Raw genomic sequence first — 23736 nt, 5'->3', positions numbered from 1 at the left:
AAAGGATGTTTGATGATCTGAGCAGTGTGGGCTGTTTTTTAAATGTCATAGTTTTATACACTTGGCTCATTTGCTGTAGCGGATGATGGTGGGATGAAAAACGAATGAAAGAAAAATGTAACATGTCCAACAGTACTTAAATAATAAAAGATACTGCAACATTGTTAACTGTGTGGTGGTACAGCAGATGATTATACAGCAGTTTTTCTCCGTTGTTAGACGCAAAGAGCCCAGTTTTGAGAGCAGGTGACACACACACAGCACAAAAGCCCGCTTTTCCTTTAGCTAAACAGCGAATGCACCGCCTGATGCTTCATACAGCCAACAAAACAGCAAGAAGAAACACAAGTCATGTGTTTATAATGGCAGTTATTTAGTGGCAGAAAAACAGCAAAACTGACCACATTTAGCTGCTGAAGGTATTAATATGTTTATTTATATACAACCAAATAACTTAGACAACTGTGATGTGAGCTTGTGCACTGCTGACAGACTCTTCAGTAAAGTAGGAGACATCTTGGGTCCAGCACTTGCATAAACTTCTGAAATAAACAATATCTGATATTCTTATATTCTGGATTTTCCAGTCAGGAAGGAGTGGATTATTCTGAAAATATCCAAACAAGGTCACTGAACTTGAACATGTCAGACATGTCATTTTAAAGCATGTCTGGAGGGGATCTGTAGCGATGACAGAGTCAACACAACAGTCTTCTGCATTGGGAATACATTTGAGAATATTTATAGAAAAATGCTTTCTATGTGGAAGTTGTGTTGAAGTTAGAAGAACTGTGTGAAAAAGGTCTTAGAACAAATGGCACAAACGCAAGACATTCCACAAAGATTCAGCTTTTATTTCCCGAGATGCATTAAGAAAAGTCGACCATTTCCATGCAAATGGTGAACCACAACCCAACATGAATGAGCCGTGAAATGCGGCCATGATGCAAAAAAAGTAAAAGTCAACTAGTGACAATTTCACAGCCAACTACGTAGCATGAAATCAGCATGAGTCTTCACAGACAATATGTCATATCGAGGTCCACTGCAATCCTTAAAAAAAACCCCAAAACATCAGTGTTAAGATTGTCTCAGCAGTGAGAGCTCGTCATAGGCTGCTTGTTTTCATGATCTCATATTGTAATTGGAAAAATAAAGGCTGACATTATCTTTAAATAGCTCACCTGAACCTCAAAGACACCGTGACGCCATCTGGGTGTAGCTCAACAAGCAGACAACCGCTGTGCGAGCTGACAAGCAAGTGTTGTTCATTACGACGTGTCTGTGCGCCAATCAGAACCCATTTTAATGACCAATCTCACATAGCATCAAATACCATTTGGCGATTTATTCAAAACATTTAGAAATGCACGTCTTTTATCACAGCTGTCCGGCCAACTGGGAAACCCGCCCCTTAAAAAAAAAAAAAAAAAAATGAACAAAACCTCCATGAATCTGTGGTGGTTTATGATATTTTACTGCCGAGTCTGCAGCTCAGGCCACCGACGAGCTTAGGGAAATGTTGACTCAGCGTGATCTAAAGAGCATAACGGTGGTGTGGCTTGAAATACTACTACATAGCCCTTAATAACAGGATACCAGTTATGATGCTCGAACAGACTCCATGCATAGAATTCTGCGACATGTCACTGCACATAACAGGCATTCCCACAAAGTGCACCATTTGGAAACAGAATAAAGCTCAGTTTTAGATGACTGGAGCGATTTCCATTCAGAAACAAGTAAAAAACACGTAGAAGCCATAACAACACAACAAAGTGTTTCTTCTCATTTTTGAAACAATAAATAATTAGCAGTAGTTTTTTTTTTTTTTTTTTTTTTTTTAACTGAAAATAGCGAGCTTTCATCCACTGGATAATAGTACACCACCTGCATCAGTGTGAGGGTGAAGAATGACAGTCGTTGCACAACCAAAGCTTAACATTTCACCTGTGTGATACACATTAACGGCTTGTGTCCCCTCACACAGCCCGCCCCTAAATGAGGAACCCTCACTGGGAAACAGGCAGGCTTTTCAACGAACCATTTGCTCAGTGCAACTTCAGAAATGTAGCCCTTGTTAAGAAGCTTTGAAAAATATAGACACTTTCTCCAAATCGTTCTCAAGTACTGAAATTCCGCGGCCTACCGAGGTATAGAGTAGAGGGCGATGCAATACGATTCACAGTCTGACCAAAAGGTAAGTTAAATAAACACTATGTACAGTCAGCGCCGAGGCTTCAGCTGGCGCTAAATGAGCCGTTTTTGTGCCTGGTTGAGCCATCAGAAGCTTCAGTCGGACACTTGACAGGCTCGAGGCCAAGGTCACTGACGAGGGGTTTTGGCGTCCTGTGGGACTTCTTCTTTTCTTTTTTTTGGCACTTCTTGGGGAAGTTTAGGAGATGGGAGACAGGGATACAGGACACTGCCCGTTGTTGTTCATGATGTCATCCAAGTCTTCATCCTCCAAATCCACTGAGGAGGAAAGGTCAAAGGTCAGGACTGTGTGCCTCTGGGTGAAGAATGCATTGATACTGTATTGGATCAGTTCTCTTAATGGAGTAGTTCTACATTTTAGCAAAGTTCCTCATTTGCTTAGCCAGGCTAGCTGCTTCCCCTTGTTTCCAGCCTTTATGCTAAGCTAAGCTAATTGGCTGCTGGCAGGAGCTCAATTCTAAACATAGAGATGAGACAGTGGTGTCAATCTTCTGTCTCCAAAAGAAAGCAAACAAGCACATTTCCCAAAATGTCGAACTATTTCTTTACATATTTTGCAACTTGATATCACCACCCCTGCTTTGGAGGCTGCAGTACTTTCAGACTGATCTCACGTGACATTCAGTGGAACTGCACACAGCCTTGCTGTCGTACAGAGCTGCACCTATCAGCTATGTTTTGAAAAATCTACTTAATAATCACCAAATGTGACACAAAAATCCCAGTCCAAAATGTGTCATGTTGTTCTCTGAGGACCGGCATATCATGGAGATCATAAAAAAATGGTGTTGTTAGATTATAGAAACGGTATTTTTGCTGTCCGACAGATGGGATCATCACTGCAGCCCTAAACACCTCGCATGTGCAGAGAATCAGTAACCACTGTGTCAGTAATTCATATGTGGTCCGGGTTAATGGTTTTTTAGTAAAAAATAGAAAATTAGAAAATCACAAAACTCACCCCCAAACAAATCACTTAACATTTGCCTGGAGGACTCCGACATGAACATGCATTATGATACGTTTTTGTTCTCCCTTTGTCTATACGGATAATTACCCGACACAAAAAAAACACCCAACGCTTCCATTCCCTCTCCAGCTCTGAGGAGCCCTGCTGGTCCTCAAGCCCCAGTTTGGAAACCGCTCCGCGTTTAAAGCAGATGAATTCTTTATTTGTTTTTATCTGAAATAGCATCAGGACAACTGTACTGCTTACATTCTGGACCAAAGCATTAATGCGCAGAATAATCTGACTGGACAGGCAGCTGGTGGGCAGTTTACTGTCATACACTGAGGACTGACAGATGATTTACAGTCATTGTGTGTCTAGTTTTAAAATCTTCCTGAAAAAGTATCTTTTTTTTTGTCATGTTTTATTGCATATCATGTCATTCTAGGAAGTTATGGTAATGTGCATGTGCTGATTTAAATTCTTTGCATGTTTAAATGGAGCTACAAGAAGAATAGTGATACAGCATCTTATGGGCATCCAAACAAAGTGTTTCCACAGGCACCAGTCACTCACCTTTCTTAGACCGACCAATCTGGCCCAGCTTGGGTGCCCTCTGTCCCAGTCTCTGAGGGTTGGCTTCGCCGCCGTGGCCGTTGACCTGCGGGTGTCCGGGGTTGTACTGGCCCGCCGGGCCGGGCTGCCGCGGCGGCCCGCTGGGCGGGATGAGCTCCGGGATGCCTGAAGCTCCGTACATGTCTGCTGCGGGCGCCTTCTCCTGCTCGGCCGCTAGATGTCCGCACAGCTCCGGCTCTGTGTCGCGTCGAGGAGCTTCTCACTTCCGCAATGGCATGAACAACAGACGACGAAATGTTGCGAAGCACCGAGAGAAAGTCCTCGTAGCCTGTGAAAGAAAGTGAATACGCGTGTCAGCGATGGCGCTCATGCGTCAGAGAGCGGCCAGCTTCTGGCAGGGGCGCACACACACTTCTCCGCTGTTTACACTGAAATAAGCGATGTGCTCCGGTGTTTTCCCACTCTGTTTCAACTAACAGGTGTAGCAAACGCCTTCCTGGCCATTACAATAGCTGAACAGCACAATAACGCGTCTTCCGTTTGATCTGCTCTCCATAATAAACTGCTTTTCCGCTCTCAAGTCAACACTAACTGATCGCTTTCCCTTCAACAAATACTGTTAAATATCATAAATACTACCTCACCTCTTCCTCGCCGAGGCCGCAGTAAAGATCTGGATCCGGTAAAAGCGGCTTCTGAGAGCAGTGTTGTTGTTTATCAGAGCTCTCTCTCTCTTGGCACAACACCGAGGAAGCGTCGATTTAAAGGGGCCTCTCGTCGTTTTCTCGGCCTCGGGGATTTCCTCGTATTGTGCCTTGACTCATAGCGGCATGTGGACGTCACCGTGCGGTTGATATAAGGGACAGTGCTGACACTTCGGATTATACAGTGGAGGTGTGCCAAAGTTTCGAGGGCGCACTGCGTAATTACGCACCTTAGGTAATGAGAGAGTGACTCAGGCGCCAGCCAATGGCAGGCTGCTCGATAATCCCCATACATAACACACGCAGTGCTTTCTGTCAGAGGCAGCAGGAAGTGCAGCTCTCTTGCCCCTATAGAACAAACACATTAGGAACATTGAAGAAGAAAAATATGTTCAGGCTAATAAAGAAAAATCAGCTTCTGCGGCTAACATCTACAAAACTGTTTAAATAGTTAAGCGCTCAGTGATTTATTAAAGGTGATTCGCTCAATTAGCACAAAGAGCGGCTTGTTAAACGGAGCCGCTGATGTTACTGTTGTGTTAAATTCTGTTTCCCCGTCGATTTGAGTTTCCCATCACCTCAGTCAGCATCCAGCCTTTCCCATCTTATTAACCATGTAGCTTTAATGATGAGCTGGAACATGGATCGCACTGCTTCAAGGGAAAACATGGAGCCGGCCTCTATGTGATCCTGCCTGATAATGTGGAAGAAGATGATTTTTTCAAAGCTACTTAAGAAGGAAGTAAAGGAATGAGGCAAACTACATGTTAAGGGGTTAATTATGAGGCTGGTACAACAAAAATAATGATTGAAATCAATAAATGATCAACAAAAGACACACACACGAATGTTTCCAAAATAAAGGCCTGTAGTTCTTTAGAGTTTTCCTTCCCTAGATGTTAGGATTTGGTCATTTTTGTGTTTGAGGGAAAATAAAGAGCCAAATTGGTGTGAAGGCTTGTACATTGATTGTCACAAAACCTGGTTCCCGTCCACCAACAACAGACTGACCGCACCGGACAGGCTCAGACGAAACGCGCTTGTATCACTTAAATATCGCATGTTGTGGTTGAGTGCAAGCGCCGATCAGTTCCGTGAACCACTCTGCCTACCGAAGGCGTCTCTGATAGGGCTGTGGGGGCATGTTGGGCCCAAAAGGCCGGGGGCTCACGTCCGCTAGATGTCATCCGAATGACAATCACATCTGCGATCTGTGTGGGAACGGGTTATCTCCATGTTCATCGCATTTTCTGGAAGAATCCATGCACAGCTGAGAGACTATTCACAAAATAAAGAGAAAAAAAATCCCTGTTAGACGTGCCAAGACTCATCCGCCCCTAGATCAAACTCTGCAGACCCACATGGACGTGGACAATCAGAGCTGGTATATAATTGTCAGAGTTTCTCTTCTCCTGTAGAATAATCTGAACGCTTTGTCTTACGCGGAGCACATTCTCTTCCATCATGTCAAGGATCATAGTTGTCGCCCTCCTGCTCGTCGTTCTGGTTGAGAACATCTACCACAGCTCAGGTAAATACAAACAGAGCTGGCATTTGAACTGTTTCTGCATAGATGTGTCTTATGATGTAAAACTGACTCGCCAACATTAGAGTAAATCACTAACTCTGCTTGTAAAATATAAATCTTCTTAAGTGAATTTGTATGTGATTGGGAAATGTTAGAAGGATTTGATGGGTGATGTATTAATGTTCCACATAAATGATTTCTTGCTGTTTGTCTTTTTTTCGCTGTGGAAAGCTGCACATGCTGAATTCCGTGTGTCCAAAGCGCACATCCGCAAGTGCAGGTGCCAAGGTCAGTGTCTCACATGCCGTTTGGTTAAAAATTTGCAGTGGCGTGAATGAGCATAAACAGAGAAAAGGAGGCTGATCATCAATCATGAAACACTACAGTATGTTGTTAAGTGAAGCAGAGAAAAAAGGTTTCAAGGGGGGTGATCTGAGCTTCCATGGTGGAAATTTCAATTTCAACCTCTGCTCTCTCTGCAGTTTTTCCAGGTGGAAGAATGAAGTGTCCACTGCTTCCCACAAGCAATGTCAAGAAACACGATCTGGTCAAATGCTTCTGCAGCAAAGCAAACCAGCACAGTGAGTGAACTGACACTGTATGTGGGTGTCAGACGAAGAGATGTTCCTCTTTTCTTTGTTAATATTCAGCAAAGATGCTGAATTTTTTTTGCCATTTGTCTTCTTCTCTTGATCTGCAGAGTTTCCAGAGTTTCAGGCAGCCTGCAGGTCATGGCGCCCTGAAATTCCAATCACGCTGCTTTGAATGAGTGCCATTATGCAGAGAGACCGGGACTGAAGGTCCTTGAACGCATCATATCGCATCACACAAGATCAAATCGCCCCATCACTGCTCTATCACATGATGTTAACAGTCAAAAATACATGATGCGCATCACATGATGCTTGTAGCTAATATATTCTACATGCCTGTGACCCTTCATATATTGTAGCCTAAATAAAGACATACTTTCTATTAGAGACCTTGTTTTGCTTCTTTGTTTGTCCCATTTGAATGTGAATGGAGCTCAGCAATGGTTTAACACTCTGCAAAATATTCTTATTCATCTTCATGCCTTACAGCGAAGGTTAGCAGTCGGTTAGCTTAGCTTTGCAGAGACTGGAACCAGAAACAGACATTGAATCTGGCTCTGTTTGAACTAGCGAGATTGGCCTACTCTACTAATTAACATGCTATATCACATTATTTAATCCACATAAACGACAAAGTGGAAAAATAAAAATCAGCCGTTTTATGCTGGGTTATGTGCCAGACTGCCTCTTAAGCTAACTGTTCTCCCGCTTCTCGTCTTTATGCCTCGCTAAGCTAACCGGCGGCTAGCTCCTGCTACATGTTTTTTATAATATATATATATATATATATATATATGTATGAATCTTCTCATATCTCAGCAAAAAAAAGCCAAGTATTTCCCACAATGTTGAAGTATTGCTGAAATGGTTGCGACATGAATCGGTTGAAAGGCTCATCACAGTTTCAGGAGTGTGTAGTGTCACATAACTTCTGATACCTTTTTTTACTTGTTGTCAAGTAGCCAATTAAAAACATTGTTACTTGTATATTATTATTATTATTATTATTATTTTATTACATCTTCAATCATGACATAAACAGTAAAATATACACAGAGGAATGAATGCCAGCTTGGCACTGTGTTTTCGGGTGGGTGTGATACTCTGACCCACCTTGAATGTCACCTTTGTTAATCCTCTGTGTGATCATCTGTGTCAGCTGCAGCCCTGATGGAGCGGCAGACGGGTTTTGCTCGATAGGGGTGGGATTCACTCCGCTGGGCCTTTCCTGTTCCACCAACTTCTGTCAGGACGACGAGGAATCAGATATCACAGCAGAGGACTTTTTCATGTTGCAGTGCTTCAGCTAGACTGACCTCTGCATGCCCTTAGACGTGGTGCAATGTCATATGGTGAAATTCCTCTGGTGAAACTTTTCTCTTTTGATTTGATGTATTTTACTTCTGAGCAGAAACCTAAAAAGAAAGTAGCTCACTTTTTTTTTTAATTGCTAGTGATTGTAATTCATCTTACTACTCTCAGTGAAATGATCTACGGTTTTATAAAAGTGATGACACTGTGATGACATTTTGTGATTTCTTGGGCCTCTTACTCAACTGTTGCAGATCAGTGGTGGAGTGTCCAGTGGTGTAACTCTCAAACCAAACTCTTTTTCCATGTGGGGAAAAACTGATTAAGTGACAGTGTACGCCAACAAATATAATACCACCGACTGGTGGACTGAAACTCTTTCGGACATGAGCTCTCTGTCACTGAGCTGTATGAGTAAACTGTCCATATCCTGCAGGTCAGCAGAGTTAGCTGCTTACCCATCTTATCTGATTGCTTCATATTTACACCAAAACAAGCCAAGTCAAGCAAGGAGCAGGCGTGTGAGGGCCAAAGTGAGAAGACAGACAGAGAGAAAAGGCCGAACACAGCAGACAGAGAAACTGTGCCCAGTACCTGACACTTTACTAACCGAACTCATAGACAGGTAAGTCATCTCTCCTTCTTCAAAATAAGCCTGGTTACATATTTCACCTTCACTCTACCGAGAGAGGTGATGTAAATCATTCTTCAGAGTGCAGCAGGCTGGCTCTGAGGCGTGCATGTGCCAGAAAAAGAGAGCGCTCAGGTGGACTGTGGCATGTGGCTCAGGAGCGGAGCTAAAGAATAACTGCGGTCAGGGGACAGCGGTGAGCGAGGGGCGTGGACCTTTGTTTGCTAGCCAGCACCTCACTGGTTTGTTGAGCTTATCTTTTGACTGAGATGGTGGTTTCCTGCGGATGTTGGCTTTGGTGACAGCTCAGAATTTGCTGATTTGTATCCTCTTTTGTTAAGTGGTGTTAATGTGTAGGGCTGTTGGATTGCAGGGGGCAGCAATCAGCACTGCAGAAAGTTTCCTTTGAATGCAAATTTCTGCCTCAGGTAGCAACTCATTCTCCTACAAATCTCACATTAGTTGTTTAATTTGTTTTGCCAGATATGATTTGGAGGAAACATAATTGCCTCCTGGATTTTTGCCAACTCTCAGTAATGGACTATAACTAGTATATTTACTCAAGTACTGTACTTGAGTACAATTTTAACGTATTTGTTCCCTACTTGATTATATCCAGTTTATGCCACTTCCTACTTAATCGCAGCTACATTACACTCTTTACTGAATGTTCCAGTAATAACACACCAATATTAAAACACATAACAGCACTGACATGTGTGATATTTGAAGCACATTTTGCTGGTAATATTTCTTAACTTTAATTTAAGGAACATTTTGAATCCAGTTCTTTTATAATTACTATTATACTTCAGAGAATTACCTGAATACTTCTACCATCACTGGACAGCCTTCCTCTCACCATAGCCAAGCACTTTGAGTTGTCTACAGATAAACATTGAAAATGTTAGTCATGCTTTCGCTGCCAGGAGAAGATACTGCTGGAAAATAAATGAAAGGCATTGGCAGTGATACGTTCAGTTTGAACATTTTGTGTTGGCGGCGAGCACTGATCAACAATCTGAAAATCATTGTTTCACATTAACCATATTTGCTAATGTAATTGCATAGGCAGGCGGCCATGAGACTCTCTACAGCCACTGTTTGAAAGGAACCGTGCCACTTTCTCCTTTCTCCTCCAGCTCAGCTATGTCTCGACAGGCGGTCCAGGTCCAGCCGGAGAGCAGGGTTCAGGAGGCAGGCCAATGGAGCACTGGCCTGTGTGAGTGCTACAAAGACGTGGGGGACTGTAAGTGTCCGAATGTGTGAACGATACAAAACACGATGAACTCCACAGCATATCTGATCATTTGTGCTGAATGAAGATAAAAATGCATTTCCTGTAATGTTGGACTCTCACACATGATAAACCTTTGCCATTAACTGTCATATGTTTGTGAACTGTGTATGTGTGTGTGTGTGTGTGTGCAGGCTGCTTCGCCCTGTGCTGCCTCCCAGTGTTTACCTGCAAGGTGACCAGCGCGGTGGGCGCGTGCCCCTGCCTGCCTCTGCTGGACTGTATCGGCTGCGTACCTCCAGCCTCTCTCGCCATGAGAGCGTCTGTCAGGCAGCGATACGGCATTCAGGTAGCACAGCACAGAATCCACATTTTCGAGCCCTGAAACTGAATTAAACTCCACTGTTTTTGGGGTGGTGAATGGGTAGATATCTGAAAACAGGTAACATGGGGGGAAAAAAAGAAAAAACATTCCTTCATTTCATGTATTACTGATGGTGGTGGAGACGGTGTAAAGCTGGGCAGCCACTATACAGATTAAACCAGATTTAGATCCTGAATCACCCCCACAGTTGGACTGATTTCTGCCATGCTGGCTGTTCTGCGATCTGCTTTCCCACATGGCCGCTGTCAAAAGATCTGCTTTGTACTAAACTAAACCTGTTTTAATGTTATAGACTATTTTACACGTTGTGGGTAACTGTAGTCCTCAGTGAGGTAAGAATTTCACAAAGTGATACTTGCGTTTGCCTTTATTGGCAGCATTTTTGCTTTTGTTTTAAAGCCATCGTGTTTAAATAAAACTTAATTGTGAATGTAAGTGAACAAAACTGAATGGGGCTTCTGCATGTATGTACATCACATCATATCATATCAATGCTGATTGATCAATCCGTATGATAAACCTACAGGTGGCACACTCTTAATTTCGCTTCATCCAACACAGATGGTTAATAAAGTCTTGCAGTGGCTGCCCACCTCAACAGGTGTTCAGCAGAATTGAGATGTGATGGTTGTGAAGGTGACTTTGTTAAATTTCTCCTCTCATTGATTCAGGTTTTTGCTTTAAACTGTCACACCGTCATTTAGGTGAACAAACCTTTTAATATAAAACAGTAGAGTGTCATGGATTTGTATTATCTTTGAAACAATTACATTGTCTTTCATTGGCTGAGCGTTCGAACAAAGCCAGCAGGTAGGACGTACTACAACGCAGTTACAGTTATTGGCTCCACAGCTTTTGACAGCTTGGCTCACGTATGTTAATCATTCTTTTGTGTTGCGACACAATAAGTTATCTGACTGCGAATGCGGTGAATCAGTGTTTTTCCCGAGAGGAATGTGAGAGTTAAATTTGTGATTGAATTCTTCCAGTCAAGTGGAGTGGCCCCTGTAGCTGTGATGTTGTGATAAACGCCGGTCTGAACAATGCAGCTGATTGCTTTCACTCGTACCACACTGTGTCCCCAGCTCAATTACACAGAGCTGCTGGAGCTTTGAGTAATTATGATTACTGCTGAGGAGATGGAGACGTTTCAGTGATGAAACACAATAACGGCACACAGGGGAAATAGCTGCTACATCAAGTACGTGTGCCTAATGACACTAGTTATTATTTGAGCAACGAGTAATGTTTTGAGTCTACACAGTGACAACAGATACAACTTAGATATATGCTGAGGATGCAGTGGCGTTGTTTATTACATTAATAAATCTGCACTCAAGCCTTAAATAACTTCATGAACATACAACCAACTGTTAGAGCCTGTAAGATACAGCAAGCTGCTCAGGCTGTCCACCCACTGCTTCGCTGCGGGCTCTTTGTCCACACTAAACACTCATACAGTTGCCTGCATGACCACAGATCTCAACAGACATCAGGTCTGCGACACCGATCGGTGCGCACGAAGCAGATGTTCCACATGCAAACAGCACATTCCAGGGCCGAGTCGGGAGTTTGATGCCGGATAAGCCGCGCCGCTCGTTTCTGGGAGAGTGAAGAGAAGGAGAGATAAGGCAGGAGGTGGATGTGGTTGGAGGCCAGGCAGGCAGAAGCTGGAGAGCTGCCATCTGAGGGAAGGAGGTGGTTGGTAATGTTGGCTTGTCTGGAGGTGGAGTGGGCCGTGGATCACTGTCAATACAGAGCTAGGAAGGTGCCAGAAGTTCTCATGAAAACAGGGCCCAGCGTGTAGGTTGTTTGTAAGGCAATGCAATTACTCTCTCATGGGTGGAAGGAGACAATGCTGGAACAGTTTGTGTCTTGAGAATAAAACTGCAGATTCATACTTCAGCCATTTGGAAAATCATTAAAAATGTTCCATAGATCAACACGGCACCTTTAACTTACAACACAAACATACAATCTTACAATCACTATTAACGTTTGCGTTCATATCACTCCACTGTCACACATTCACAGATGTCTCTTATGAACTCAGTAACAAACACACATATGTGGCAACATAGTTAAACAGAAGTGAAACGTATGCACCGGCATTTTATACTCACTTACATCAGTTGACTATCCAAAATAAACCCCTTTTGCATTCCTCACTAGCGTTTCTGTTGTACTGTGTTTGTTAGCAACAGGTCAGCTAGCCTAGCATGGCAGTGTTTTGCTAAACTTTGACACATTACTCCAAAACCACTCAACACTAAACATCAGACGTTACATCAGGGTTTCACAACACTCTCAGCCCTTATAATGAGAGACACGCATGTGTTTTTGAGGAACTTTTATCCACCTGTATGTAACACAAAGAGGCAGAAAACCTTAGCTTCTTTTCAGCTACACTGCAGGATTTCTTCTGTAGTGTTTGCCTCCATGTGGGTTTTTGGCTCCTCCCAAGCGCTATGCGCCCTCTAGTGACCCGTTTGAGCATTACACAGTAACAATACAGGGCTGTTTGCAACCGGGGTGCTTTTAAATGCAGATGACCTCGCTTAGCTGAGATTTTTTTTTTAAATGAACAAATTCATTCATTGAAAATCTTTGAACTGAATGAAATGATTCAAATTAGTGAAACGATTCATGATTTCCACCTCTGGAACAGAGTTGATGTTAGCATTTAGCTCAAAGCACCACAGCCTCAGATATGCTAGCCTTGTTTGGTCTCACTTCATAACTTAATAACTTTGTTACATCCGTTTTGTGCTGATTGTATTTATGCTTTGATCACATTTTTTCTTCTTTATTTATGTTTGTGGCACGATGCAACAGTAGTCCTCTATTGTGCAGGCTGCATCTGTCAGGGTAGGCTAATCTAAACACTGAATGAACCAACAAATCATTCCAACACGTCAATCCAAACTTGTCGTTTATGGTATGTCCATCAAACTTGGGTGCATCAAACAAAGGGGAGGCAGCCCAGTAGAGACAAAGTGTGGTACTGAGCAGATCCCAGGTCTGCTGCACGAGAAAGACAAAATTTTCAGATTATTTTTGCACCTGTGAGGCTGCTTGTCAGAGCCAAAAAGTTGCATTCAAGTCTCAGACCTGTATAGATGCTTGTGGGTGGAGAGACTATTTTGTTGCTTATTCCATCTCCAACACTAACTTCACAGCAAGGTGCAGCGATTGTAAAGCAACAGTTGGCGTTTCTGAGTGTATTTGTCATGTTTCATGACTATCCTGTTGGTTAGGCTCACAAACGCTTTATGATCAAGACAAAGTTAGTCCGATGTTGTGAAGGAATACTGTTTCTACTTGACAGTGATGGAGCTGGAGGTAAGGGAGATCAGAACTGACAGTCAGCTGTTCATCTGGCTCTAAGCTACGGCGCTGACTCAGTATCATGAAGCGAAAAATCATGGAACAACGAGGATCTGCCTTTTTTTACTGCGTTTCTCAGACTTTATTGATTTATCAGATCTCACCCACCAACATTTCTGTTTCCATCTTGACATTACTGACAAGCTCTCCATCCTGGTCGCTGTTGCTAAGAACAACAACTTGGCTGCAAGAAGCCCACTGTCCTCAGAGGGATGTTGTTTACTAAAACAGAAGAGAATGATTATTACTGTTACACTGACAAATATGCAACTCCAAGCAGCTGTATGGGCTGTTACTATGAGCGACTACTTTTTGCTCTTGATTATTGACGTATTTATCTCAATTGGTCTTGTTCAGCACTAATTTGTGTGTCTTACATGTAACAAAAAGAACTGTGGTAAAACTATGAAAACTGTTTGCAGATTTTATTCTAACTAAATTCAAGGAATACGTAATTACGAAGGCTGTGAGTATAAGATTGTAGAACAGACAAATGCAGAACTGCTGTATTGGACTTTATATCAGTAAAAATGTATTATTTGCAGATAAATGCAAATGTTCACCTTTTGTTCAAGCCTCCCACCTGCGTTCAGGCCTCTCTCTGTGCGCCTTACAGGGCAGCGTGTGGAGTGACTGCCTGTATGGATGCTGCTGCTATCCGCTATCTTGGCTCCAGATCTCCAGAGAGCTGAAGAGAAGAGCAGCATCCCACGCCTCCTCCTCCTCCTCATCGGCCAGATACACCGCTCTGACCTCCCTGCAGGGGGCGCACTTGGTCTAGGCACTCCTCATCTCCTGGCCTCTGCTGCAGCTCGCCCTCCAGGGTGCAGGAGTTGGTTTAATCACACTTCCTCTGGTCTGCAGCCACTCCCTGCTGCCTCGGAGAATACAGCGGGGACACGATGTGTCGCTCAGAGACAAAAGTTCAGTTTGACCAAAGATGAAGTGAAGAAAGTTTGATAAAAGTAATATATATTCATATAATATCATATTCTTTAGATTCTGCACATTTACTCAGGAATTGTTCTTAAGTAGTTTGTTGGTGTTGTTTTGCTGCTTCATACTTCTGCTCCGCTACATTTCAGAGGAAAGTATTGTACTTTTCACTCCTCGATGTTTATCTGACATATGATCATTTTTATAAATGTTTATAAAATGTAGATTAAACCAGTGACAGCCTGGTGTTTTGCCTGATGACCCCTTGCAACAAAATAGTTATCTTTCCAAGAGTTTTCAGCGGTTCAACCGAGGACTTCCCCTCTGAGACACTGACATGTAACTGTATTTAAAGGAGATAATATGTGACCAGCTACCTTCAGTCTAAATATGTCATATATTAACAATATTAAAAGTTAGTTTGTCTGTAGTTTTACCTCAGTGGGAGCTTGAATGCATGCCTCTTACTTGGATTTTGTATTGTATTTTTTACATTGTCGTATTGGTACATTTACTTAAGTAAAACACCTCAAATACTTTTAGTATATTTCAGCTGCTGTTGGAATATTTTATTGTTTATTGTTTTAGTATATTCTTATTGTCTTAGTATATTTTCATTTCTGGTATATTTTATCTGCATGTTAGTTTATTTTATTCTAGTATCTTTATTTTATTTAATTATCTTTCTTGTCTTTCTTTTTGTTTCCAACATGGGGGTTGCAATGCAAATTTCTTTGACATGTTATGCTCAGTGACAATAAAGACGATCTTGAATCTTGAGTCTTACTTCCTCCACCACTGCCATGCTTTATACAGTTAAGACAAGGTACCACAGCACTTTGATCAGGGTCACAAACAGTACACAAAGACTAAAGCCTCAGTCTGACAATTGCACATTTCCTACATATGATTAACACTTTGCTTTGGTTTTGCTGGGAGTTTTCAGATGTCATTAGTCCCCCGATGTGGGATTATGACAAATGGACAAATGGATGGATTTCACATTTTAATACCTAAAAATGAAGTCCGGAGGAAGCAGCAGTTTTCCAATGTTATGGTAGATGACTTAAAATTGTTTTTGAAGATGAACAGATCAACAATGACAAGAATTCACACATCTTAAATGGAAAAATGCAGCTTTCACTAAGCTGATATTTCATGGTTTGAGTTCCTCAGAAGTTGTAAATTGACCTGGTGGTGCATCTAACAGGAAACAGGTGGCCTAAATGAATCGACCCTTTTCACTTTACATCATTTGTGACTTTCTCAGAAGCTCATCTTCTTGGAGAAAAAAGAGGGAAGGAAGTAGCTACGTGATTGTGGACAGGCCTTGTGGCTCAGATACCAAATGAAAATATTTTGTGTTAATTTTTCGAATGAATTTGAATAAAACATCAAATGTTGCACGGCTAATCTGGAAAACAATGAGGAGATGTGAATTCGAGGAAACGGCGGGATCAACAGTGGACGCGATGAAGACGCTTGTAGCATTCAAACAAAGGCGCAGGGCCACATGTCACTGTGGCACAAAGCATCGTGCAGGATGCTCTCCTTTGTTCTTATCACATACCTCCGACGAATAACAGAGTCGCACACTTTCAATATGAGGTCATGAGCAGATGTCGGCGCAAGTCGGACTGGACAGACCAGTCAGGGCCGTGCATCCTCCTCTGCCGTCCTATCACGTTCACTGCTCTGCAGCGGGCCTATAAGATGCCACACTGCCCTGCGAGCCCATCACTTGGCTGAACCCTGCTCCTCTTCATCACAGAACGGTAAGGTAAGACAGTGTTAAAACAAATGCTTCTTGCTTCCTGGAAATTCAAAGACATGAGGCGTTTTCTTGATTAGAGCAATGCGTAGCTGTCATGACTCAGGGCATTTCAGCATGCGTGTGTACTTCTCTTTCCTGAAACCTAAATGTGAAAACCTCTGCTCTGTGACATCACCAGTATCTAAAGTCTGGCCAAAAGACATGATAATTTCTAGACAGGTTCGAGACTGTTCTGCAGCAAATAACAAGTCTGCAAAAAAAGGTTGTTGCATATCCAGCTCCTTATGACTAAGCCAGAAGTAGTAGTATAATGCAGCTGCTCTATCCACTGTGCTACAATTAGTCAGTGTGTGTGAAATGTTGGCCTTTAGTGAGTGTAATCGGTTTCAGATACAACGCCTCTGTGAAATGAATATCTCTCTGCTGTTAGTGAACGATCCTTCAAACAATGCAGATTTTGGATAATCCAGCAGGTTTTTAAAAGAATGTATTAGTTTAAGGGCAGAACATGGCAGTGAGGATGCGACCAAGATGGATTACGCAAATGGCCCGTTAGCTTTTTCCCATGTCTATATTATATTATCATCACTAATGCACTGTCCTCGTTATCATGTCATGTATTGTGGTGTAATCTTCCTGACGTTACCCTGATGGTACTTTTAATTAGAAGCTGGAATCATGCCTGAAAGGATGGTCGTGAGTCAACCCAGGCCCTTCATCATGAGCAGCGTATCCAACCAGTGGACCTCTGGCATCTGTGACTGCTTCCAAGACCTGCCCCAGTGTAAGTACGCTTCTTTGTGCTCATGCAGTTTGACCAGGTGTGCACATCTTCCAGCGGGTGATAAGGAGAGAAACTATGGGGAATATTTAGTACGCGTGTTGAGTCTCAAGTCCCTCGTTCGTGCATTAAGTTGAAAACATGGCCATCATTCAGACTGATCTGGGTGTAGGAATGCCAACAGATGGCAGATTGGAGACGGGTGGGTGGAGTGAAGTAAAGCCATCCGTGATGCTTCATGTGATAATGCAGATCAGCTGCATCCTCAGATAATGCAAGCGATCAAATCTCAAAACTGAACTTCTGGAACATTCTGACTCGATTACTTTTTCCTTTGTGCAACAGCTTAAATGCGACTTTTTTTTTTTCAGGTTGTCTCGCCTTTTGGTGTCTTCCCTGCTTCACCTGTAAGACAGCGCATGAGGCCGGGGAGTGTCTATGTCTGCCTCTGCTGGATGCTTTTGGGGTCATCCCTCCTATGACCACGGCCCTCAGGGTGTCGGTTCGCCAGCGATATGGCATTGAGGTACAGTCACTGCGCTATCCTGAGCCACTTATTCAAAAAAACTGCCACGTGACCTTACTGAAGCTTTCTCATATCAACAAAATGCATCTCAACTGCGTCAATACTTTCACGCACAGTGTTTACCAGCAGAAAAGTATTTATCAGATCTCTGATCAGTCTTAAACCTGTTTATCTTTCGTCACAGTGTCTATTCACGTTCCTAGACAGCATCCAGGAATTCACGCAGCACAGTCATTAAAGAGGGATCAGTACACTGTGTTCCTTTGTTCCACCACGTTTGTTTAGGTTGAATTTGACAATGATTAATGACTGTAGCCAAAAAACAACAATAAACCTTCATTGTTCCGTACTCCAGTATTTGTTGACCATGAATATGTTATATCATAATAGTTATGTCGGCTGTTGCATTTGTGCATGTTTAACACCCCGTGTCCTGCCGCCGCAGCAGCCCTGAACCGTGTCTCTGTGTCCACAGGGCACAGTCTGCAGTGACTGTGTGTTCGCCTGCTTCTGCGGGCCCTGCACCTGGTGCCAAATAGCAAGGGAAATCAAAACGAGGATGAATCCCATCACCTTCGTCAACACGGCGGCCTGATGAGAACAAGCATTTCTAACCACGTCACCGCTATTAACACGAACGTCACCGCTATCATCATGGACTTATGGACTTCTATTCACCGGCGTCAGTGCTGTCATGGTATTTGGAGTAAGAGAAGGCTTCTTCGACTGATTTGAGATCTGTTTCAAGCACGTCTGCGTCTGAGGAATGTCACCGAGCAGCTGATGACCGATCAGCCTTCAGCTGACTTCTACTGAGAGATAGTACTCAGAACTAGCCAGGTTAACCAGGTGTTGACAGTTTGCTGGAACTGACTTTGCAAAAGTTTGCAAGCTAACAGCTAACATGACTTGCTTAACATCAGCATGTCAGAGTGAGCATGTTTGCATGCTGATGTTAGCATCTGGCTAAGAACAGCCTCACAGAGCAGCAAACATGTTTGTAGACTGTTATGTTGACTCAAAGCTTATTTTCCTTCACTTTTCATTATGCAGGTGTGCATTCTTGTCTTGTATGACTGGTAATACTGATAAAAGCTACAAAGAGACTGTAGGTGGTTGGAGGACATTTAACTGTAGAAGCATCTGGGATAAAACATTTGGAATTTCTATTTCACATTCTTCAAAGTTATATTCCTGAATTCTTCAGCTATATAATGCAATAAAACACTTATACCTAAAAGCCTATTTGAAGTTCAATACAATAAATTCTTGTATGCTGTGTTCTGCACTCCCTCAGTGTCCAGAGGCTCCAACATCAGGTGGGTGTTTATTAAATTAGAGTTAAAATCAAAAGAGTAAACGGAGAAAATTCCCAAACAATAGGCTTGTCGATGAGGAGGACGAATGGCCTTACAGCATGCATGCAAGGAAGTTCAGCAGCTGTTTTGATTAATAGTAAACAGCTGTCACTAAGTGATAGAACATGCTATGGGTCTGAGTAAATGCTGTGAACGCTGTCATGGGGATTTAAAGGAGCCATATCATGACGAAGAACAATAGATGGAAGGAAAGGTTCTGAACCTGCAGGCGTCCCGGGAGCTCTGTTCGGATATCTGGGCTCGAGTTCAACTTTGAAAAGGTGTAATGAATGCAGAAAGACTCCCATGAGAAAAACACAGTAAAACTTTTTTTTTTTTCATTTTCAGGCCTTCCTTATTTGAGTGATCGCCACGGCAACAAACGTGTTTATTAGCAATAATCAGCCCCAGTCTCTGACTCTGATCGCCGTCCAGTCTAACCAGCGGAGCGCCAGCGACTGTGGCTGCTTTAATGGCCTAAAAGTCTGTGTGTCTCCATCATTCTGAAAATAACACAAGAAGACAAGGTTTAACTAATGCTGGGGCTGCTCTAATATATATCCGCGACTTGCAATCACGTGTTGTCATTTTCTTTTCCTAGTGTCAATTAACGACTGCTACAGCTTTGTGTTTTACTGTGCCAGGTTTCAGGTTTCGGATTCAGACTCACACAAGCTGAGAATCCATCTTGCCGGGCTTCAAATTATGCATTTGTGGCCAAACCGCGGTGGTTCGGACCAATCAGCATCCTATGAGGATGTACTCTCTCTGATTGGCTTGTTCTCATTATCTGCGTTGGTTGGGTTGCTTAGGTTTGGGGGGTTTAGGCATGAAGAGTGAGGCACAGTCATGCACACATGTTACAGTAGGCAAATATAGACTCTTGAACTGACTGATTTCAATCTTCCAGAACTCCACAGACAAAAATGAAGTGTTGAATACAAAAAAACAGCCGCTGCAGATTTAGAGCCTCTTCCAACTTTAATAGCATCTTTTGCATTTCAAAGTTATATCTTTTTCTTTTTTTCTCCTTTGTTTCTTTTCTCTGGTCTAATCTTTAGATTGAAATACTTTTAAGGAATTATGAAACATGGTTTCATCGTCAATACATGATGCAAATTTTGCAGTAAATTTAACTTAACCTGCATCAGCTCTAACAGTGTTGAATATACAGCAGAAAAAGCTATGAGATGTTTTTTTTTCTTTCTAAAATGAACTGCTTTTTGAGAGGGTGTGTGGGAAGCTTCACAAATAGCTCCTATGTCCTGCTCTGACGTGGGACTATTTTTAGTTCTTATTCAAAATGTTAGCACCGTTCCTGTTTGTGATAAATGTGGATCATTTTAGCTCTTAAACTGGTCACTTGTACCGTGGAACATAGGTACTGGAGATGAAGTCCTTCTCTCTGATTGGTTGTTGCTGCACAGCTGATCAGTCACTCACCGGAAAGCTGCAGTTAAAGGTCTCTGCTTCACTTCCCTGTAAGTAGGAGCAACCTGCATGTTAATGTGTCTTATTATTTACTTTTGCTCATAACTAATGGTTAAGTTAACTGTTAACTCTTGTTATATTAAGATATGTAGTAAGGCAGCAAGCAAAGAAATCAATCATATGTGCTTTTACCTCCAACTTAATGCAGGTATGTCACTCTGGTGAACATGTATGTTATGGTGACTGCTGCTCCCTGGCTCAGGTTTATGTAACCCCGCAGAGGCAGAGGAGAGGAAGGGAAGGCTGCGGTCCACTGATATGACTGTTGAGCAGTGATTCGTGTGGTTATTGTTATCACCAGTGCTCACTTTCTTTTCCCTCCGCTGGGTGACCTTGCTGCTTCCTCCTTCCCTCGTTCCCCGCCACTCCCGTCTCACACAAACTGTGTACGCGTTTGGATTTTCACCCTGCTCTGCCTGAGGTGTCCTCGTCCATCGTGCTGAACTTGCCCGTAAGCACTCAAGTAGGATTTATAAGACATGAAAACTCCTCCAGGCACCTACCTGCACTCTACTCTTCTCACTTATACCATGCTTTTAACATTCACATACTCTTAATTACAATGCACATGCCTTTGAGTACTTATAGTCTGCATAGTGGACTTTGGCCTGGTGGAGCACGGCCTGTGTGTGTAAAGGTTAAGCTGTGTGGAAACACACATCACACAGTATCCTGGCCCACTCAGGACGTGGAGCTCAAGCTTTCGCTGCAACAAGAACAAGGTGATGCGTTTGATTTCGCTGAATAATTAAACACAAACAATAGCAAAAGCATGTATCAACTAGCTTTAACTATAATCTTTTATGGCAATGTCAAAGGGCTTAAAAAAAAGATGTATGTAACCAATCATGTAAATGTCATCACAAGCGAGTTAAATAAAAGGTTAGTTTCATCTTCTGCAGCTGCTGACCATGCTGTCATTAACAGTTCTCCTTTATGATTAATTGACTTTATTAACCTCTGATTAACCGTGTGTCTGAATGAATGAATATGCAATATACTACTGCTGATGTTTTTACTTGACTGTCCAAACAACCATCCCTACAAATCCATATATATTCTACAGATACAGCATGTTATTAATGAGATATACCTGAACATCACTGCATTCCTTTGTGAAAAAATACACTTACACACAGCTCTCTGTTGTTTCTTGTAGGAAATGTCCAGCATGATCCCTGTATTCCTGACAGGGCTCTGCCTCCTGTTGCTCAGGTCCACTTGCTGTAGTGGCAGCAGGATTCTGGTGGTGCCTGTTGATGGCAGCCACTGGATCAACATGGAGGTGATCCTCCGAGAGCTGCACTCCAGAGGGCACAACATCACCGTGCTGCGCTCTACCAAGAGCTGGTACATCCCCAGTAACTCTTCAATTTATACTTCTATTCATGTTAGCATGTTGGAGGATGAAACAGACAGGAGCTACTACGATGAGATGCTCCTTGACGTAATGGAATGCCGCAGGTCGGCGTCTTTTATACGCACCTTCTGCCAGCAGTACTTGATCACATCAATGTTGGGATTGGGCCATGAGAAGCTGGCCAGAGCAGCTGCGACAATGTTAGACGATGCTGTTTTCATGAAGATGCTGCAAGATGCCAAGTTTGACTTAATGTTAACAGATCCTGGCCTGCCTATAGGTATTCTTCTGGGTAGTTATCTCAAGCTGCCAATGGTTTTCAATGTGCGCTGGATCAATGCTGGGGAGTGCCATTCAACCATAGCTCCCTCTCCTGTCTCCTACGTGCCTGTGTCAGGAAGCGAACTTCATGATCAGATGGATTTTCTGGAAAGGACCAAGAATATGTTACACTATCTCTATAGTGTTGCTGAACAGCAGTTAGTCATTAACCCCGCCTACTCAGATCTGCTCCAGCGACACTTCCCTCCTGGAACCGACCTGCCGTCTTTGCAGCGTGCGGCCGATATCTGGCTGCTGAGGGCAAATTTTGTCTTTGAGTTCCCTCGGCCCACCATGCCCAACGTGGTTTACATTGGTGGTTTCCAGTGCAGAAAGGCCCGTCCCCTAGCTGCTGAGCTGGAAGCCTTCGTGCAGAGCTCTGGTGAGCACGGTGTGGTGGTCATGTCTCTGGGGACGCTGGTGTCAGCGCTGCCTCGTGAGGTCACAGAGGCCATTGCTGCCGCTTTTGCTCAACTCCCCCAGAAGGTGGTGTGGAAGTTTTCGGGCAAAAAGCCTTCATCCGTGGGGAACAACACCCTGCTGGTGGACTGGCTGCCTCAGAACGACCTCCTGGGACACCCCAAGACTCGCGTCTTTGTTGCCCACGGAGGCACCAACGGCATTTATGAGGCCATTTACCATGGCATTCCTGTTCTGGGCCTGCCTCTCCTCTTTGACCAGTTTGACAACCTACACCGGCTGAAGGTGCGCGGGGCAGCTCGGGTGGTGGAGGCCAAATCACTCACCAAGGAAGACTTCCTGGAGGCTCTAAAGGACATCCTGGAGACTCCCTCATATCGTAACAACATACAGCATCTCTCACAGCTACATCATGACCAGCCGATGTCTCCTATGGACACTGCAATCTTCTGGATTGAGTATGTCATCAGGAACAAAGGAGCAGCCCATCTGCAGTCAGCAGGCTTTAACCTGCCTTGGTACGCCTACTTCTGCCTGGATGTGGCGGTTTTAATTCTGGCCATCATTGGAGCCTTTGTCTGGGCTTCAGTTTTAGTGTGTAGGTTTCTCTGCTGCCGAAAGTCCAGAAAAAAGATGAAAGCTGAGTAACTGATTATGAAATGACTAATGCTTGGTGACAGAGTTTAACAGCTGCTGACTCTCATAGTCATAGTTAGTTAGTGAATTTCTCCATTGTGAGATCAATAAAGTCTTATCTGCAGTAAGTCTTATCTAATATCTGTATCATATTCTAACCCTTTCTAGAAAATAAAGTTCTTAATCGATCTATAATGTGTTGTGAGATTGTTTTACATGCAGACAGTCTTATAATTTAAAATATTTCTGTCAGAGATGTCGGGGGAATTGCTAAGAGAAGTGAAAGTTTGCCTCACCTCTCGGGAGATTTGTCAGTTTTGGGGAAGAAATTTGCCAGTCATATTGTCCTACATGCTTTAAAAGACATAACCTGGATCTGTTTTTATATCATACAGTTATCCTTTATTATATTCTGTTCCTGTTGTGTTGAATCTTGGGTAATTGATATAATTTTTTTGTGATGTTGTGAGGATCCTGCTGCTGCTTTTTGTCAAGTAAGTGCTGCTAACTTCATTCATATCTCTCTGTCACATAATGTCCGGTTAGTATTTATGTCTAAACTCACAGCATACATACATGAAGTGACCTAAACAGCCCCGGTAGGTAGAAAATGTT

The 23736-nt window shown here is 43.0% G+C and overlaps 4 protein-coding genes across 6 annotated transcripts; 3 read left to right on the top strand and 1 right to left on the bottom strand.

Moving 5' to 3' along the window:
• Positions 1–833: 833 nt before the first annotated feature.
• Positions 834–4637, bottom strand: si:dkey-112a7.4. The gene is made up of 3 exons (XM_041965217.1): positions 4387–4637; positions 3743–4070; positions 834–2475 (listed from the first exon to the last, which is right to left on the bottom strand). Exons 2-3 carry the CDS (start codon positions 3921–3923, stop codon positions 2396–2398), a joined length of 261 nt encoding a protein of 86 aa, XP_041821151.1. The 5' UTR covers positions 3924–4070; positions 4387–4637; the 3' UTR covers positions 834–2395.
• Positions 4638–5781: 1144 nt separating this feature from the next.
• Positions 5782–15048, top strand: LOC121626572 (cell number regulator 7-like). The gene is made up of 7 exons (XM_041965158.1): positions 5782–5977; positions 6206–6262; positions 6457–6555; positions 6675–8503; positions 9652–9758; positions 9941–10095; positions 14135–15048. Exons 4-7 carry the CDS (start codon positions 8265–8267, stop codon positions 14297–14299), a joined length of 666 nt encoding a protein of 221 aa, XP_041821092.1. The 5' UTR covers positions 5782–5977; positions 6206–6262; positions 6457–6555; positions 6675–8264; the 3' UTR covers positions 14300–15048.
• A 1033-nt stretch (positions 15049–16081) lies between these two features.
• Positions 16082–18799, top strand: LOC121626573 (cornifelin homolog A-like). 2 transcript variants are annotated; one of them, XM_041965159.1, is made up of 4 exons: positions 16082–16229; positions 16896–17012; positions 17381–17535; positions 18011–18799. In XM_041965159.1, exons 2-4 carry the CDS (start codon positions 16907–16909, stop codon positions 18128–18130), a joined length of 381 nt encoding a protein of 126 aa, XP_041821093.1. In that variant the 5' UTR covers positions 16082–16229; positions 16896–16906; the 3' UTR covers positions 18131–18799. The 2 variants fall into 2 exon arrangements, with proteins under 2 accessions (XP_041821093.1, XP_041821095.1); XM_041965161.1 differs by having other exon boundaries at positions 16092–16234.
• Positions 18800–20344: 1545 nt separating this feature from the next.
• Positions 20345–23274, top strand: ugt5g1 (UDP glucuronosyltransferase 5 family, polypeptide G1). 2 transcript variants are annotated; one of them, XM_041965154.1, is made up of 2 exons: positions 20345–20374; positions 21544–23274. In XM_041965154.1, exon 2 carries the CDS (start codon positions 21547–21549, stop codon positions 23131–23133), a length of 1587 nt encoding a protein of 528 aa, XP_041821088.1. In that variant the 5' UTR covers positions 20345–20374; positions 21544–21546; the 3' UTR covers positions 23134–23274. The 2 variants fall into 2 exon arrangements, with proteins under 2 accessions (XP_041821088.1, XP_041821087.1); XM_041965153.1 differs by lacking the exon at positions 20345–20374 and adding an exon at positions 20510–20835.
• Positions 23275–23736: the final 462 nt, after the last annotated feature.

This window comes from Chelmon rostratus, chromosome 23 (genome assembly GCF_017976325.1).
Source record: "Chelmon rostratus isolate fCheRos1 chromosome 23, fCheRos1.pri, whole genome shotgun sequence".
In the NCBI taxonomy this organism is placed as follows: domain Eukaryota; kingdom Metazoa; phylum Chordata; class Actinopteri; order Chaetodontiformes; family Chaetodontidae; genus Chelmon; species Chelmon rostratus.
Note: the sequence above shows the minus strand (reverse complement) of the source record. Positions and strands in the feature narration are given on the sequence as shown.